Source organism: Cetorhinus maximus, unplaced genomic scaffold (assembly GCF_964194155.1).
Source record: "Cetorhinus maximus unplaced genomic scaffold, sCetMax3.hap1.1 HAP1_SCAFFOLD_777, whole genome shotgun sequence".
Lineage (NCBI taxonomy): Eukaryota > Metazoa > Chordata > Chondrichthyes > Lamniformes > Cetorhinidae > Cetorhinus > Cetorhinus maximus.
This window is the reverse complement of record NW_027596719.1, coordinates 108563-128315: the sequence shown is the minus strand read 5'-3', so window position 1 is coordinate 128315 and position 19753 is coordinate 108563. Positions and strand designations below refer to the sequence as shown.

General features: G+C 44.1%; 1 gene segment (V, D, J or C); it reads left to right on the top strand.

Annotated features, from left to right (window-relative positions):
- Nucleotides 1-3635: 3635 nt before the first annotated feature.
- LOC144674735 (Ig heavy chain C region-like) lies at nucleotides 3636-19355 on the top strand. The segment is given in 7 exon segments: nucleotides 3636-3742; nucleotides 3872-4194; nucleotides 5430-5466; nucleotides 16448-16747; nucleotides 16947-17258; nucleotides 17878-18189; nucleotides 18906-19355. Coding segments are annotated over 7 exon segments (1734 nt in total).
- Nucleotides 19356-19753: the final 398 nt, after the last annotated feature.

Genomic DNA, 19753 nt, shown 5'->3' with positions numbered 1-19753 from the left:
CAGGGCATGTTGTCATGGAAGGAGTGATTGAGACTGAGGCGCTTTGGTGAACAGCCAATTTTCCCAAAAATCTTCTAGAGTGGTACTCTGCTGACGGTGTCCAGCGTGTGGAGCAAATCATGTCCAGAGTATAGCTTCCGATAAAAACATCACATTGTGCTTCAGCCTGCAACCAGATGAAGTCTTTAAAGCATGACCCGAGCAAAGGCCTTCCCCGTAACTCCATGAGTGAGATATCCTTGTAGATGTTGCAGTCTCACCTGTCGGCTTTGTTTTCAGATAGTGTGTGATTTTTGCATCATTCACATCCTGTGGAATGGATCTTATCTTTCAGCAGAGAAGAAGAAGGTCGTAAAGGCTGAGAAAGATAAATAATTATCAACACCAATCATTATCAACTCACGAAGGTAAATAATTATCCTCAAGAATTATCATCAATTCACAAAGATAAATGAGTATATTCACCAATTGGTATCCATTCACAAAGATAAATAATGATATTCACCAACTATCATCAATTTACAAAGATAAATAATTATATTCACCAATTACCATCAATTCACAAGACAAATAATTATAATCAGCAATTATCATCCATTCCACAAAGATTAATAATTGCATGAACCAAGCATTTTCAGCATTTTATTCCATATAAAATGTAATTGCGATTCATTTAATATCATTAACATTGATTGAGACCACACTGGCCATTCTGTCAGCAAGGAATCACAACTGTCCCAGAATTCAGTGGGAAATGGAATTAATTCAGACCGAGGATAATGAGCAGCTACCCAACAGCCTCTGCGCTTTATTGACAAGTAACCAGCTCATAATCACACAGAAACTCCTGATATATAACTGGAGTGTGTGAGGATTTGTAAAGTGGTGGTATAAATAAAACTACCTGGACCTGACTGTAAGTTAATGCGGCTCTCCAGTGAGTAATGTCTGTTACCTTCGCTAATTTGGGTGAGGATATGTTGAATGCTTTGTTTTACATGAAAGGACCACATGTTCCAAATATTACAATCCTCCATCCTAAACCAAATTATGTACCCGCTTTCTGTCTGAAAGATGATGATTCCCCATCAGCAGGGAAGAATCATCAGTACCGCAGGGACATCTCCAGCCTTCTCTTGGTGACGTTCAGCTCGATACCCTGGGGATGGAATACATCCATAAAATCTGGAGGGACTGAAGGTATTGGACTGACACAAATGAAATACTGGACCTGCTTCAAGGTTTAAAGTAGTCAAGCACCAAGATGAGAAGGTAAAACTGTATCTTCCAGACGCGCCTATCGACACATCAATCAATTCATTCACTGATCCCTTCATCAAAATGTTCAGGCATCCAACTCTGATTCATTCCCGCATCACTGCTGCCATCCCTCCGTTCTTTGGCAGGCGGTGGTGTTGTATTAATGTCACTGGACGAGTAATCCAGAGACCCAAGCTATTCTCCTGGGGACACGAATTCAAATCCCGCCATGGCAGCTGGTGGAATTTAAATTCAACAATAAACCTGGGATTGAAAACTGGTCTCAGTGAAGGGAACCATGAAGCTATCATCGACTGTGGAAAAAACTAATCTGGTTCACTAATGTCCTTTAGGAATGGAAATCTGCCACTGGACCTAGTCTGGCCTACATGTGACTCCAGATCCACAGCAACATGATGGACTCTAACTGCCCTCTGAAATGGCCCAGCAAGGCACTCAGTTCAAAGGCAATTAGGGAGAAGCAACAAATGATGGCCTTGCCAGTGACTCCCACATCCCGTGAAAGAGTAAGGGGGCAAAAAAATCACACAGATTTATATGTTTGACTGTAACAGAACCCATCCTCTCTCTGAGTCCTCTTTGATAATCTGCCTGTAATTCTTTCCATCCATCCATCCATCACAATATTATGATGTGTTGGAGAGATCCTCCAATGGGTCATTGATGCTGAGAGGGTGTCAGAGAAGCTGGATAACTTTTCTTTCCTGAAAGCTGGGCACAGTCCACATAAATTCACAATTTAAAAAATAAAGCTGACTCCAGTGTTGTTGCTGGGTAGATTTGTTATAAATAGGCCTTGTTGACAATGTTAAGGGTTTGAAGTTGGCTGGCAGCCAAGCGGTCAGTACTGAGGAAACAGATCTTTCATTTACTGCACAAACCCGCAGATGCTTCCTGTAAACAACATCGGACATTCGAGCCTCCCTGACTGCAGCCGGCTGGCTTGCTTCCAAATACTGTGTGGGGCAGATTAGCTTGGATATGAATTAAGAAAATGGGATTTAGCCATTCAAACAATAAATGTTTCTGTCGCACAGGAAAGGCCCATTTTAAATGGCATTTCATCCAAGGAAATATTTTAATGAATGTCGTGTTCACTGAGATTAAACACGATCAGGAAATTGACCTTTACTATTTAATTTATATTATTTCTAAGTAAAGGGCATTCCAGTTATTAAAGCCGGCTTATTAAGAACTTCATGAAGTGCGAGATAGCAATGTTAATGGTCCCAGTCCCCTAGTATAATGAGTTGAGTAGAATGGCAAAAAAAAAGAAATTAAATTAAAAGAAAATCATGGAATTGCCTTAAACCCGCAGGAGTTCCTTGAATATTCTCTGAGTTCAGCACCTCATTTAACCTGAGGGATCTCTTATACCTGATTTGCACCGTGTACTGCACAGTTTAATTTGCGCTGATTCGATTATTTAACAGTCCCTCTCATAGCTGCCAATGAGTGGAGAAATGACCAGTTCATGACCCGCTTCAGTGGAAGATAAAACATTTATTCTCTGTGATATTGTGCAATATGCCGCAAAGCCCTGATACCCTGTGTTCCCAATGCCAGTGAATAGTGGACAGCGGGAGGCTAATAGAATGAGCTGCAGTGATTTGGATGCTGAAGGATAACTTTGCTGATCCCCGTGTTCGTTCCGATTCATTCACTTCTCTGTCAAAAGTTGATGTAAATTTTACGTTTCTCTGTAAACTTACTGTTTAATTACCAGGCAGACGGGCTTCTTTTACCGCTAATTTTCAAAGGGCTATTTTAGGGTCAGGGGCTATTCGAGAAATGCAATGAGAGACATTATATAATGTGAGGAGTTTCTTCTTATCTGCGGACCCAAATTGTACAGCGATAGCCACCCGCACTGTAAATAGAATCACTTTGCTCATCCATAAACATAAATCAATAATAATTCCTATGACTGATGATACTTTATTGCTGTAATGAGATAGAGACCCGGAGTTGCTGCAAAACAGACTGACAGTCCCTTTATTCCCTGATAATGTAGTGAAATGTTTTTTAGGTTCAGCTCCATGTGAAGTAGTGTAGAAATAAAGGGACTTAATTTACAATGAAATTAGTTATTTTTATGAACTGATCCTTAACTAGAATTTCACCATTAGAACCATTACAATGAATCCAATCAGCCAAATATCCCGATACAGATAAAATGTCCACTTTTAACAATAACCTATTGTAAATATCTGAGTCCGTTCTGTTGGGGATGTGGAAGGTGGGGCGTGGATCCAGTCGCCGCCTCCACCAGGGAATCAACAGGCGGCGCCTGGAAACCCGCCCCCTTCTGCCGGGTATTTAAATGCCGCTCACTGGGGCCGGAATCCAACAGTCCGGGAGCTGGTTTGTTCACTGAGTTCTGGACAGAATCATTTTCCCCAAATGACCAGAAGGATGAGGTCGGCGATTTCTCTCAGTTTGTTGCTGACTTTCTTATCCCGTGAGTAGTTTTTATTGTCCAAGTCTCTCACTGTTACTGTCTCAGTGTTAATCTCTCTCTGGAATGTGACAGAGTCAGGAATCATTTCACCAGGATTAATCCTCAGGGTTTTTGATGTATTTTTTACAGGCGTCCAGTCGGATTTTGTGTTGACTCAGCCAGAGGCAGAGACCGGGCGTCCCGGAGGCTCCCTGAGACTGACCTGTAAAACCAGCGGCTTCGATCTTGGCAGTGCTTACATGCACTGGGTCCGACAGGTTCCCGGACAGGGGCTGGAGTGGCTGCTTCGGTACTATAGTTCATCCAACATCTACTACGCCCCAGGAATTAAGAATCGATTTACTGCGTCCAAAGACACTTCAAGGAGCATTTTCTCCTTGGACATGACGAACCTGAAGACGGAAGACACCGCCATCTATTACTGTGCAAGAGACCACAGCGAGAAGAACCAGGGCTGGACCCGAACAAGAACAGATCGAGAGGGACTCAACAACTTCCATCATAACCTGACGGTCAGTACTTGTTTTAAATGTAACATTAACTGTAATGATCAGAACCCGACAACAAGCCGCTTCTGATAAAAGTAAAACAGCAAATTTAACAGTGAAACCTCACAAACCAATTGATATAATGGGCTGAGCTTTTGGCTGTGTTTATATTTACTGTGAACAGTTTCCGCAATTACAGGCCTGGACCTAATGTTCATATTAATATGTCTGATACTTGGAGGGGGTCTCTTTTCGTTGAGTTTTGTAAATTTTTGCATAAATACTAAACTGTATCAGACGTTAACGTCAATTAGAAGTGAACATTGAGAGGCAGCATTGAACAGAGTGGGTGCAGTTTTTGTGCGGGTGTATTTCACTGTGATACTACAGCAGTGGGTCACAGTGCTGTGCACAGCGACATCCTCATACAAAAACCTCAGAGAAGGAGTTTTATCAAATTGATGATCACTATCACAGCAGGAACGTCAAAGAAAATGAGATTTAAATAAAATAATGGGCAGAGGTAATATTGGTTTGTAATAAGATATAAAAGTCTTCTACTTTGTTCGTGCTGACGGACACGCTAAATCTGCAAAGAGGTTTTAAAAGTTTTTAATTCACATTGATAAATATAATGACCAGCACAAGCTGAAACATTTGACTGATTCACTCTTAACCGAGTCGGGATCGGGGTTTTGGAAAGCTCAGTGAGATTAAATCTCTGTGTTTTACAATGAACAGTCTGCCGCAGTATTTGACATGATGTGTCTCACTGTGATATACTGGATGGCACAGCAGTTACTGTCAATACAAAAACCCCTCAGCATTAATTGATTCTGCCTGGGTCAGTTTCGCTTTTACAATCCAACTATATTTACAGTGAAGTCTTTTTTTTATGTCCAGCACTGCCCAAAAACACATGGTTTAAGATGGAAAAGCTGTGATAATTATCCATTCATCAGTTGGTGATTGCAATATCATGTTCATGTGTTACTCTGTGAAATGTAAAACATGAGGGCCATTGATGAATACCTAAAATTATCTACAAAAGCAAATACAATTTCGTGAAGATTCAACGTGACCTTACTTTGCCTCTGAATTATCAATATTTAAAATAACTTTGGATTTCTGTCTTTTTCGCGCACGGACAGTTATTGTATGGCACAGCCCAGGGAATGTAATACTGTGACGCTATGGGTTACTGGGGACAAGGGACCATGGTGACGGTGACTGCAGGTAAGAACCATGCACTTATTTGGTAATTGTTTTATTTGAGTCTTTGTTTTATATTTTTGTCTATTTTTATAATTCATTCGTTCACTGAAATGTAGGTTTGGTGGATTCTGTATTGAGATTTTTAAATAATGTTTCATATGATTCTGCTGAAAAAGGTTTTTATAATTTGGCTGTTTCTCGACAAAAAAAGTGCTGCTGATGGATTCAGTCCCTGGTGGTTGAGATTTTGAGTATATCTGCTGAGGCTATTGTGCTGCCGCCTACTTGAAATGCCCAACGTCTGTTCAAACAGTTTGACGTATCTGCAATGTTTAATCTCGGTGACATCTAATGGCTGCGAGTTTTACCATCTACTGCACAAGGGTTTAAATATGTTTGAAATCAAACCCAATATTAACAAAATATGCTTAAGTTTCAATGTTAATTTATTGAACATGTTCCGCCTACTCACAATGCTGTTGACATTATTTCATTTTTCTGTTTAGTTTAATTATTCATTCATTTGGTGACGAGCGGGTTGTCTGGATTCGATATTGAGATTTTCTTGCAATGTTACATTGGATTCTGTTGGAAGTATTTGTAGAATTGAGCTACTTCTCCATGAAACAAGTTTCAGCCCCTCAGTGATGTGATTAGGTGTTTTTCTCCTGAGGAGATTGTGTGTCTGGGTGACTTTGAATAAGTAGAATTTGTGAAACGGTTTGACGGTTCTGCATTGTTTCCGCATTGTTTAAACTCGGTGACATTCAACCGTTATACGTTTTGTGATTGAATGGAAACAGTCTACGCGGTTGCATGTGCTTGAAGCGCGATTGTAGGCAGAAAACAGACAGGTTCAAAAAAGGCAAAAACATTTAAAGATGTGTTAGAACATTTTGTTTTTTATTTTAAGTGATAACTGCAGATTAAACTAAACCATGGATTATGGCGCTCATTCAGAACACAATTCGTTACTGCAATCAGAAACTAAATAATTAACAAGTTTTCAAATTGTAGAGTAACATTAATATAATTCAAACAATTATAATGTGGTAATATTTCTCCATATTGACGGAACAGATTTCATATTAACATAATTGATCATTAATTGCCTTTCACAATTCTGCTGTGCACTGCGCACTATTAACATGATCGGGAAGGTTTTTAGGCTGGAAACATTTTGTGAATATGCATGTAAAAATTTCAAGAAGAATATATTGATTCTACAGAATTGTTCAGATTCACAAGAGATTTTGAATTACTTTTTTATATCCCTGATAACCTTTGCATTGACTTAAAGAGGAGTTTGACATTGCAGTTTGGCAATATGTCTATCCGGTTATTACATTCTTTCTGTGCAGCCCTAACCATACTATTCCTTCAATGTCATGGGGATTTGGATAGCGAAATAATTGTCACTAATCTAGTCTTAAGCAGTTTTCGGGGGGTGGAATTTGCTGGCAGTAAAGGAACTGTTCTTATATGTTTTTGGAACTGTCGGAAGGTTCAAACTGCATATGATTAGAGATTGACAAGTAAGAGTTTGAAATTCGAACAGATTAATTTAATTGCAAACATTAATATTAGTTTTGAACTTAATAACGACATCCTGTCCCCCATAGCTCTGCTGTACACAGGATAGAATTGTAGGAGAAGAACGGATTATATCTGAGCTTCAAGCTTAATTCTTATTAAATATTAAATTGAAGAACAAAATCTCGAATCAATTTGCTGGTTATATTTCATTGTCGAAGGTGATCTGAATGAATTGTTCTCATCAAGTTTTATACTGATCAATTTGGATCTTCTTTCAATGAACAATATATTTAATAATTAAATTATAGGGATTGTTATCTAGGAAGCACTTCTATTGATAATAAGTAACTGCCAGGAGCATTTTTTTACATATACTTTTGAGTTAAGACAAGTTTGCTTTAGCAAACAGATGATGTTACAGCTCATCGACAGTTAATGCGGTGTGACCCCGGCCAGATTTGAAAATATTTAAAATATTCCACTCATAAATTCATCGTGTGAATTACTCGATGAGTGTCGATGGAATTTATGATTTCTCAATGCGTTCAGAAACACGCACAGTTTACAATTTTGTACGTTAAAACAGAGCAGTAGAAGTAAAAGTAAATTGGTAAATAGTGATTAGATTTAAGTAAAATTGATATACTTGTCTGAAAGTTTCCATCTCGTAATTTGAAGTTTATTGCTTAACATTGTTTCAGTGTCAGGTTGATTTAAAGAAACCCCAATTATTTCACAAAGTACCAGGAGAAACAAGTTTTCAATTATTGAAAATCATTTATTTAATATTATGGAGTAGAAATCAGCTAACAAGAAAATGAATTGACAATAACAACATAATTAACTTATAATAAAATATTAGGGATAATTAATTCAACATAAATGAACTCCAACAATTGAGCAGTTTCCTGGTCATTATAGTGAATGCAAAATCTCAGAGTGGAGAGAATTTTTACTTGTATCCAAAATGAATTTAGAAAAGAATACTTTTCTTACTCAGCTGTGCTCAGCTCGATGAGGTGTTTCACCTCGATGATTTTATTCGTTCTGTTCATCCCTAAAATCAAATCAAATCAGTGGGTAATCGGCTTTTATTGCGAATGTTTCCTGATTTGTTTCATCCTTATCCTGTCATTGAGTCTCTGTTACAGACACCAAATTACCCTGAATCTGTAATATTTGATGTGCTCATTTTCAGGGTAACTTAAATCATGCATTGTTTGGAGATTTGAGACAGACAGGGAGAATTAGATGGACTTCAAAGGGAGTTTTGAAATAAAAATCAGATTAATTTCAAAGAAGTTATAGAATAATTGTCATAAATTGACCATTGATCAATTGGAATCAAATAGCTTGAATGAAATGGACAGATTGAACAGATCTATCTGCGGGGAACTCGTTTGTTGCACCATTTGTGTCTGTTCTGTTTCTGTGCACGTGGTCACTGTGCTGGGACCAAGAATCTTCCTGACTGATTGTTAACCTTCTGGTTCGCTTTCCTGGATTTCAGGAAGTGCAATTTGATGTATTTCTTCAAAAAACTTGTATCTGTGAGAAATGTGAAAGTTTGACTTTTTGACCAGGCGCCTCAGAAATGAGATACCCAACCCATTGTGACAGTCAGAAAGGGCAATTCAGAAACGACAGACAGACTGTCGAGGGAGATTTGGTTGACTTTAAATCAGTGATGTACCTGTCTTGGGAGTGTTTGGTTAGGCAATGCAGAGAGAGCTTTATTCTATTTTAATCTGTGCTGTAGCAGTCCTTGACCTATTTGGTTGGACAGTGTGGAGGAAGAAATTAGCCTCTATCTTATTTTTAATCCTGTCATAGGATGTTGGGGTCACTGGCAAGGCCAGCATTTGTTGTCCATCCCTAATTACCCCTTGAGGAAGTGGTGAAATGCCGCCTCCTTGAATAGCTGCAGGTTCACTCACAGTGCTGTTAGGTCGGGAGTTCCAGAATTTTGACGTATTCACAGTGAAGGAACGGCGATATAATTCGAAATCAGGATGGTGGGTGCCTTGGAGGGGAACGTACAGGTGGTGGTATAAGCATGCTGCTGCCCTTGTCCTTCTAGTTAGGAAAGGTTGCGGGTTTTGAAGGTGCTGCTGAAGGAGCCTTGGCGAGTTCCTGCAGTGCATCTTGTATATGGTACATATTGCTGTCAGTGTGCAGCGGTGGGGGAGGAAGTGAATGGTTAAGGCAGTGGATGGGGTACCAATTCTGTGGGCTGCTTTTCCCTGGATAGTATTGAGTTTCTTGGGGTTTTTTGAAGTTTCACTCATTGAGGCAAGTGGAAACTATTCAATCCCAGTCCTGACTTGTGCCTTGTAGATGGTGAGTTGTCTTTGGGTGATACGAGTTGAATTACTCACCACAGAATTCCCAGCCTCTGACCGGCTCCTGCAGCCACAGCATTTATATCAAAGCCGGATTGAACCCTCTCCTGGGCATATTTGATGGAACAATGTAGAGAGAGTTTTATTTTATGTCAAACCAGTGCTGTACCTGACCCGGAGTGTTTGACCGTTCAGTGGAGAGTTGGCATTCTGTTGAATCCCACCCTTGTAGCTGATGACAGGAGTGTACTGGGGGAGGAGTGGGGGCTTTAATCCATATCTTAACTTGTCCTGTTCCTTACCTGAGAGTCTTTTCCCCGCAGAGGTCAAACAAACTGAATCAGCATCGAACTGTGGGTTCTCTAGCCAGATCTGTGAAAATTAGTTGTTCCATTTCTCGGGTGAAATGACGCACGTTAATTGTTTTTAACAATTTTTCTGGAGAGAACCTGTATAAATTTTAATGAATTAATTATGTTTAAGCATTTTGAGTATCAGAAAATCATTGAACATGAGTGACCTGAACTTGAGCACAATTTCAGAACAAACAGAATCAGGGAGTGACAGTGAGGCTCCAGAGAGCAGCGCCTGTTCTGATCTGATCAGAGGCTGCGAGTTATTTAAATGATTGAAATGGACAATGACCAGACTCTCACTCCAGATAACCAGCCGCGGGGGATTTGGGGAAAAGGAGCCGCCATCAAAAACTGAGTCATTGGTTTGCGGCCTGCAGGGGGAGGAGTGAATGACAGAAATGAAAGCATGAGGAGGACATTCGGCCCTTCGATCCTGCCCTCCATTCAGTAAGATCATGGCTGATCTACCTGGACTCACTCAGTCTCTTTACCACACACCCTCACTCGCTCACTCTCTGTGTCACACAGGCTGTTTCTCACACACCTGCACACACTCACTAACACGCACTCTCTCTGATAGACACAAACTCTCTTTCTCTGTCACACACACACAGACACACACACTATCTCTCTCTCACATTCTCCCTCTCACACACAAACTCTCTTTAACACGCACACACCCTGCCTCTCACACATTGCCTCACTCTTTCACACACACTCTCACACAGATACTCACATTCTCAGACACATACACTCTCTCAACTACACACACTCTCACACACGTGCACACTATCTCTCACACACACATGCACTCTTTCTCACACATGCACTCTCACACACTCATTCTCTCTCTCTCTCACACACACGCACAAGCACAATCCCTCTCTTTTACATACACCCACTCTTTCTCTCGAATACATGCACCCTCTCTCCCACACACATTCACACTCTCACACATGCACACACTCTCCATTCTCTCTCTCTCACTCACACACAGACACATAACACTCTCTGACACACACATACCTTTATTCTCTCTCTCACGCACATACAGAAACACAAACACATTCTCTCTCTCACACACACTGTTTCTCTCACACATGCACTCTCTCTCTCTCACACACACACCACACTCTCTCACACACACACCACACTCTCTCTCTGACACACACACTGGCTCTCTCTCACACACACTCTCACACACTTTTCTACATATCACTCACACCCCTACACTCTCTCTCTCTCTCACACACACAGTTGCTCTCTCCCTCTCACAAACACAGTAGCTCTCTCTCACACACATTTCTCTGTCAGACACTCTCACACTTATACTCCCTATGACACACACATAAAAACACACTCTCCCTCTCTCACACACACTCTCTCTCTCTCATTCTCTCTCTCTCTCTCACACACACACACACTCTTTCTCTCCCACACGCACATTCTCTATCTCACATACTCTCACACGTATACACCCTATCTCACTCACACACACACACACACTGTCTGTCTCTTTCTCTGTCTCTCTCTCTCTCAAAAACACATACACTTCCACTCTCTCTTTCTCACGCACACACACACATTCTCACACACAAAAGTGGGCTGAAAATACGAACTGTAGAATGAAAATCCGTGAAGCTGCATCCATGTTCATTGTTCCATTTCTGAGGACCTGTTGTGTAAAATGAAATTACACAGGTGACATCATTAGATATGTGGAGAATTTCCAAGTGTTGAACCAAACACAAAGAAACAAGGAAAAGTGAGGGATGTGGCGGAGACCACGGCTGCCTGGATCCCCAACACTGGTGCACACTTGGTGCAAGATGCCTGCACGGCCCATCCTGGTTTTGCTGTAACCGTCTCCTCCAGCCCCCTCAGTCTGCCTATTCTCGCACTGACACTGGTTTCTTAAAGAAAGGCATCGGCATTAAAGCAGCTGGCCAGCGATCTACACTGCTGCCTGACTTTACACAACCGGTGTTACTGAAAGCTGATCAATATGGAGAATCGGGACAGGATCAATGGAGAGGAAGAGGAGGAGGTGGAGGTGGTTGAGCCGAATGGAGGAGCCCCCAGCTCGGCTGTGGACAACAGGCAATGGAAAGCTGAGCTGGAGCGGAAAATCATCCAGAGAAACATCGCCTTGATGAGCCTGCAGCACCTGGGCACTCTCACTACCCACAATCACTCACCCTCACTCACTCACTCACTCACCCTCACTCAATCTCACTCCCTCACCCGCCCTCCCTCACCCGCCCTCCCTCACCCGCCCTCGCTCACCCGCCCTCACTCTCTCACCCTCACTCACTCATCCTCACTCACTCACCCTCACTCCCTCGCTCACCCACCCTCGCTTACCAACCCTCACTCACCAACCCTCACTCACTCACCCTCACTCACTCACCTTCACTCACCCTCATTCACTCATCATCAATTACTCACTAACCTTCACTCACTCACCCTCACTTACCCTCACTCACCCATCACTCACTCACGCACCCTCACCCTCACTCACTCACCCCCACTCACACCCTCATTCACTCACCATCAATTACTCACCCACCTTCACTCACTCACCCTCACTCGCTCACTCTCACTCACTCACTCGCTCTCACTCACCCTTACCCGCCCAGCCTCATTCAAACTCACTCACTCACCCTCACTCACTCGCCCTCACTCACTCACTCTCACTCACTCACTCGCTCTCACTCACCCTTACCCACCCAGCCTCATTCAAACTCACTCACCCAACCACACTCACTCACCCTCACTCGGGGGTACTCACTCACCCTCATTCACTCACCACCAATTACACCCTCACTCACTCACCCTCACTCACACCCTCACTCGCCCATCCTTACTCATCCACCCTCACTGATCCTCAAACTCACTCACCCACCCATCCTCACTCATCTACCTTCACACACACTAAATAATTCATCCACCCACCCTCACACATCCACTCACCCTCACTCACATACCCACCCTCACATACCCACCAACCGTCACTCACACTCTCATCTACCCTCATTCAATCACCCACCCTCACTCACTCATCCATCCTCACTCACCCACATTCAGACACCCGCCCACGCTCACTCACCACCCACCCTCATTCACTACTTCACTCACCCACGCACCCTCATTCACTCAGAGACCCACCCTCACTCTGTCACTCAGCCACCCTCACTTTGTCAATCATGCACACGCTCACTCACTCGATCACTTTTCCTAAATCGGTGTGCGGGAGGGCGGGAGCTGCGGGGAAGAGAGACCTGGAAGCGAGACCTGAGGCCTAGCAGTGTCGGAAAGTGGAGCACGGCCGAATGGAGTGATGAGCGTCGGTGGAAGCGGAGAGAGCCTGGGGGAAAGGGCAAGGAGGCGGGGGAAAGGGCAGGGAGCCTATGGTTTGGGGGGGAAGGGCATAGAAATGGGGCAAAGGTCAGCGAACAGTGGGAAAGGTCAGCGAGCTGGGGAACGGGCACAGAGCCAGGGGAAAAGGTCAGAGGGCCGGGCGAAAGCGCAGCCACCCGTGGAGTAAGAACAGAGAGCTGGGGGAGAAAGGGCAGAGAGGCGGGAGGGGGAAAGGGCAGAGAGGGGAGAGGGGGAAAGGGCAGAGGGGTGGGTGGGGGAAAGGGCAGATTGGCGGGAGGGGGAAAGGGCAGAGAGGCGGGAGGGGGAAAGGGCAGAGAGGCGGGAGGGGGAAAGGGCAGAGAGGCAGGAGTGGGAAAGGGCAAAGAGCCGGGAGGGGGAAAGGGCAGAGAGGCGGGAGGGGGAAAGGGCAGAGAGGCGGGAGGGGGAAAGGGCAGAGAGGCGGGAGGGGGAAAGGGCAGAGAGGCGGGAGGGGGAAAGGGCAGAGAGGCGGGAGGGGGAAAGGGCAGAGTGGCGGGAGGGGGAAAGGGCAGAGTGGCGGGAGGGGGAAAGGGCAGAGTGGCGGGAGGGGGAAAGGGCAGAGGGGCGGAAGGGGGATAGGGCAGAGGGGCGGGAGGGGGAAAGGGCAGAGAGGGGAGAGGGGGAAAGGGCAGAGGGGTGGGTGGGGGAAAGGGCAGAGTGGCGGGAGGGGGAAAGGGCAGAGAGGCGGGAGGGGGAAAGGGCAGAGAGGCGGCGGAGGGGAAGGGCAAAGAGGCGGTGGGGGTGGGGGAAGGGCAGAGGGGCCGGCTGCAGTGGGGAAAGCCGGGCTAAAGCAGTTGCGAGACGAGGCCCCAGGCGCCCTGGGCCCCACTCTCTCTATCTCTCCCTCTCTCTCTCCCTCATTGTCTCTCCCCCTCCTGAAACCCTTTCCATTCCCGGGGAAAGGCGTTAAGTGCCTAGGAGAGAAGGGAGACAATGTCTCTGTGCGCTTCCCCCCCGGCTCCCTGCGCCTTTCTCCAGCGGGTGTTCGCTGCCCCTCCAATCGCAATCTTTTTGTTTCCCAGTTTTACTGCTGATAGGCCCACTAGTCAGCCTATAAGCAGCTAACGGGGTAGAAGACCCGCCTGTGATTGGAGGAGCAGCTCCTTACAGAAATCTTCAACCCCACTTCCCTATCTTCCCAGCATTTTGAACAACGGCTCCAGGGGCCAGAAAGAGGGGCTTCGGGGGCCACAATCCAGACACGGGACACGGATTGGACAAACCTGTAATAAAGGAAAATAAGGAAATCGGCAGAGAAGTTGGATAAATATTTTCGCCTTAACAAAGTGGTTACGAAAATAGAAGAGGCATTTGTTCCAATTTTCCAAACTTCCATAGATTCTGGAAAGTCCCGTCAGATTGGAAAATAGAGAATGAGGCTTTTATATTAAATAAAGGAGGGAAAGGGAAAGCAAGAGACTATAGGCCAGTTAGCTTAACATCTGTCAGAGCGAAGATGCTGGAATCTATTATTAAGGAGCCTCTCACGGGTCACTTAGAAAATTCAAATGCAATTATGTAGATCCATCATGGTTTTGTGAAAGGGAAATCGTGTTTGGCTGATCTATTTGAGGCCCTTCGAGGAAGTAACAAGGAACATGAATAAAGGAGAACCTGTGGGTGTGCTGTATTTGGGCTTCTAGAAGGCATTTGACAAAGTGGCACATCAAAGTTTACTACACAAAATAATGGTGTCGGCAGTAACATTTCAGCATGGGTGGAAGTTTAGTTAGCAAACAGGAAACAGAGAGTCGGGATAAATTGGTTATTTTAGGTTGGCAAGATGTGACAAGTGGAGTTCCACAGGGATCAATGCTGCGGCCTCAACTATTTACAATTTATATCAATGACTTGAATGAAAGGACTGAATTAATTTGCTAACTTTGCTGATGACACAAAGATAGATAGGAAAGTAAGTGGTGAAGAGGGGATTAAGGCCCAGCAAAGGGTTATAGATAGGGTAAGTGAGTAGGCAGAAAAATGACAGATGCCGTATAATGTGGGAAAATATAAACTTGTCCACTTTGGCAGGGAGAATACAAAAGCAGCATATTATTGAAAGGGACAGAGATTTCAGAACCCTGAGGTGCAGAGGGATGTGGATCCCTTGGTGCATGAATCACAGAAAGAACAATACAGGAACAGCAAGCGATGAGGAAGGCAAAGAGAGTGTTGTCATTTATTACAAGGGAATAGAATATAAAAGTAAAGATGTTTTGCTACAGTTTAACAGGGCGTCGATGAGGCCTCGTCTGAATTACTGTATCCAGATTTGGTCTCATTTCAGAAAGGATGTAAAAGCATTAGAAGCTGTTCAGAGAAGGTTTAATTAACTGACACTGGGAGGTGTTGTCTGTTATCTTATGAGGGAATTTGGATAGGCTGGGCCTGTATCCATTGGAGTTTAGAAGAATGAGAGCTGATTTTATTGAAACGTATAAGATCCTGAGGGAAATTGACAGGGTGGATGCTGAAAGGATGTTTCCCCTTGTGGGAGAGACTAACGATAGGGAACACAGTTTAAAAATAAGAGGTCTCTCATTTCAGACGGAAATGAGGGGATTTTATTTTTCTCTCAAAGTGTCGTGAAACTTTGGAACTCTGTTCCCCAGAGCGCGATGGAGGAGGAGTCATTAATATTTCAAGGCAGAGGTAGAGAGATTCTTCATTGACGAGGGAGTCAAAGGTTAGCGGAGAATAGGCGGGAATGTGGAGTTAACGCCACAATCAATCAGCTATGATCGGAGTGAATGGTGGAGGAGGCTCGAGAGGCCGAATGGACTACTCCCGCTACTAATCCGCATGTTCATATGTACATACGATTGGAAAATGTCGTACTTATTGTAACTGGTATTCAGTTTAGAGTTCTATGGTCATTATATAGTTACCATTACAAAGGTACTTTCGAAGGGTTGTTGCTATTCTTTGTTTTGGGGAGACGTGGAGAGGGGAGGGGCATCATTCAATTTGAACAGAGCCAATTTACATAACTGCAATGATATAAATGACGTGACAACTTCTCTATCTCCAAGTGCTGTTTATTGAGAAATAAATGGTGGCCGAAATAATGGGGAAAATCCTCTGCTCTTCCACTTTAATCCAATGAAAGGTACGTCATTCAGATGACATCAAAATGTTCTCTTTTAGTAATGGGATCGAGGCGGAAAAGGAGGTGTGGTTTTCTAAAGATGGAACCGACAGATGAGGATCACCAAATGATGGAAATAGTAAATGATCTAATGTGGATGTGGGTTTTAGTTGGAATATATCAGGATATGTTTATAGTTATAGTCAAATTTTGAGTTGTTTGGTTACTTAATGATCACAAATCACAGAGTCTAACTTGTTCAATCGGCCATTCTTTCCCAGCGACACCGTCTCCGCCCACTCTCTACAGCCTGGTCTCCTCCTGTCAGCAACACAACACCGACGGCTCCGTCACCTACGGCTGTTTGGCGATGGACTATTCCCCAGAAATCACCAAACTGACCTGGAAGAAAGATGGGCAGCCGATCACCACTGGATTTAAGACTTACCCGTCAGTGAGAAACCAGAAGGGAACCTTCACCCTGAGCAGCCAGTTAACCATTACCGAGTCAGAGGTGGAATGCAGCAAAATCAAGTGTGAGGTTCGACACAGCGGCTCAGACAAGAGCATTGGAATGCAATGTAAGTGTTGGGGAACTTGTGAGAAACAGAAAGGCTGTGATTGACCTGTATAGGGCCTTGGTTATAACGCATTTATAGTACTCTGCATAGTTCTGATCCCTGGAAATTCCAGGTTAGTGTCCATGGTTAAAATATAAGAACTCATTGTATCTGTTATCAATTTCTTCTGCAAGAAATGTTTAACCTGTGTTTTTTGAAGGTCCTCCTGACTTCCCTCCAACTATTCTCCTCACCGTGAGTTCCCGGGAAGAAATCACAACCAACAAATTTGCAACCGCTGTCTGTTCAATCATCGATCTCCATTCAAAGTCAATGACCGTGAAGTGGCTGAAGAATGGACAACCCATGGATTCAGGAATTGTCACCTCTCCCGCCTTTGAAGTGAACGGGAGCTTCTCGGCGACCAGTCGGCTGAAAGTCTCCGCTGGGGAATGGTTCAGCGACGCGGTCTATACCTGTCAGGTCACTCACCAAGGGGTCACCCAAAGTCGAAACGCCACCAAGTGTGAGGGTAAGAAATACAAACCGAGGAAGCAATAGATCATTCTGCTCTCCGATGTTAATCAAATCAGGAATTTATTGGAGTTAGTAGACGGAACAACTTCTAATTTACTATCATGTAGTTATTGTTTAATTCCGATGTAAGGGCTGCATTCGGATTGTTCACCATTCAGGATTTTAACACGTCACGTCTCTGCATTGACGTCACAGAGTGAGTGAGGTGGACTTGACATTAGCTTTACCCTGAGTCAGCTGATCATATTTGGAGAGGCAGAAGGTGTCTGGAACCCTTCACTGGTAACAGCTTCGGGATAGAGTGTTGGAAAGTGCATCCACCCTATTTATAAAACGGCTTTCAGTACTGCATTCCAGGGCCCAGGAATGGTATATTTGTATTGGGACTGGGGCAACATAGATTCATGAGAATGTCACCGGGGCTGAAGGACTTAAATTATGAGAACGATTTACACAGACCAAGCTGGTTTTCCATTGTGTAAAGAAAATTAAAGACGATATTTAGAGGTTGATATGTCCAAGGTGATTTATTCTCCTTCAGGGAGTGAAGGCTGAATACTGCTGTCCTGCTCCTGAAGGTGAAACTTTGGTTGATCTTCATTTCTGTCTCACAGGCCCAGACCACTGCCCCAACGATCCCACAATTACTCTACTGCCACCGCCAATAGAACAGGTCTTACTGGAGGCCACCGTGACCTTAACCTGCATCGTTTCTAATGCTCCTTATGGAGTCCTCGTGTCCTGGACACAAGAGAAGAAGCCTTTGAAATCAGAGATCGCCGTCCAACCGGGAGAGGATCCCGACAGCGTGGTCAGCAACGTAAACATCTCGACACAAGCCTGGCTGAGTGGGGCTGAGTTCTATTGCGTGGTGAGCAATCAGGATCTGCCGACTCCTTTAAGAAGTTCCATCCACAAGGAAACAGGTGAGCGGTGAGATTGAAGCAATAAGTAGTTCAATGTGTCTATTTCCAGTGTAAGTGTAAGAATCAATATTTACTATTCAGTGTATTTATGGTCTACTCTGATTAGCAATTTCGCCAACTAAACGCTCTGGGCTTGTGGACTTTCAGGGGGAAATTGATAAGTAGATGAATGAACAATGAACTGAAGGCTGTGCCGTTGGGTTTAGATGAAGCAAGATGGGAGGAGCCTGGTGCGAAGCTGAAACACCAACACAGACCAGTTGGGCCGAATGGCCTGTTTCTTTGCTGTAAACTTTGAGAACCTTTCTCGTCCAACCCCATAAGTTCTCAGGGAAAAGGATTGTATCCACATCTGCCCCGAGCTGGAAAACCGGACAGATCCCAAAGATTTTTATTTATTAATTCATGGCATGTGGGCGTCGCTGGCTGGGCCAGCGTTTAATGCCCACCCCTAATTGCCCTTGACAAGGTGGTGTTGAGCTGCCTTCTTGAACCGCTGCAGTCCATGTGATGTAGATACACCCACAGTGCTGTTAGGGAGGGAGTTCCAGGATTTTGATTCAGCTATAGTGAAGGATCGGTGATATATTTCCAAGAAGTGGATAATGAAACCCCTTAATATTCATCACAAAACACGTTTCTCTCACATCTAACCAGCGGTTTCATTGTCTACGAAATTATCCAGTTTATTGACATTTATTGTACATTTTCTGCAGGTACAAAACTGCGGGAACCGTCCGTGTCTGTCCTCCTGCCCTCGGCAGAAGATGTCTCCGCTCAGAGATTCGTCTCCCTCAGCTGTTTGGTGAGAGGTTTCTCCCCCCGAGAGATCTTCGTCAAGTGGACCGTCAATGACAAGCCGGTGAATCCCGGGAACTACAAGAACACCGGGGTGGTGGCGGAGAACGGCAATAGCTCCTTCTTCATGTACAGCCTGTTATCCATTGCAGCGGAGGAGTGGGCCAGCGGCGCTTCTTACTCCTGTGTGGTGGGACATGAAGCGATCCCCTTGAAGATCATCAACAGAACGGTTGATAAATCCAGTGGTAAACCGAGTTTTGTGAATATTTCCCTTGCACTGATGGACACCGTTAATTCATGTCAATGAGAGTCTCTCGGTTACGTTTCAAACTTCAATAAAAAAAATAATAAAGTCCTTTTCTCCAATTGTGATTTAAATGCACAATCGCTTAATTAATGTTGTTTTCCACTTTTGCTAATGTTAGAGCTGTTTAGTTAAAATCGGATATTTCCAGGGCTCAGAACCAAGTCTTGTACACCCAGTGCTCCCAGCTCAGATACACCCTGGGTTAGAGACAGAGTAAAGCTCATTCATCACGGGATTCTGCAAAATAACATCACCAACTCTCCTCCCACTGAGGGGAAATCTAACAATTTCCTATTTCCGGCAAACAAACTCAGCACATTTAGATCTCGGTGTTGCTGCTTCTCTTATTGTCCATTCCTTTAAAATGGATGCCAGCTTTAAGTTGCTGCATCGCACCCACTGGGAATTGAAGTGAGGGTCACACAGAAACATATCTCAACAATTCCCCAGCAGAGA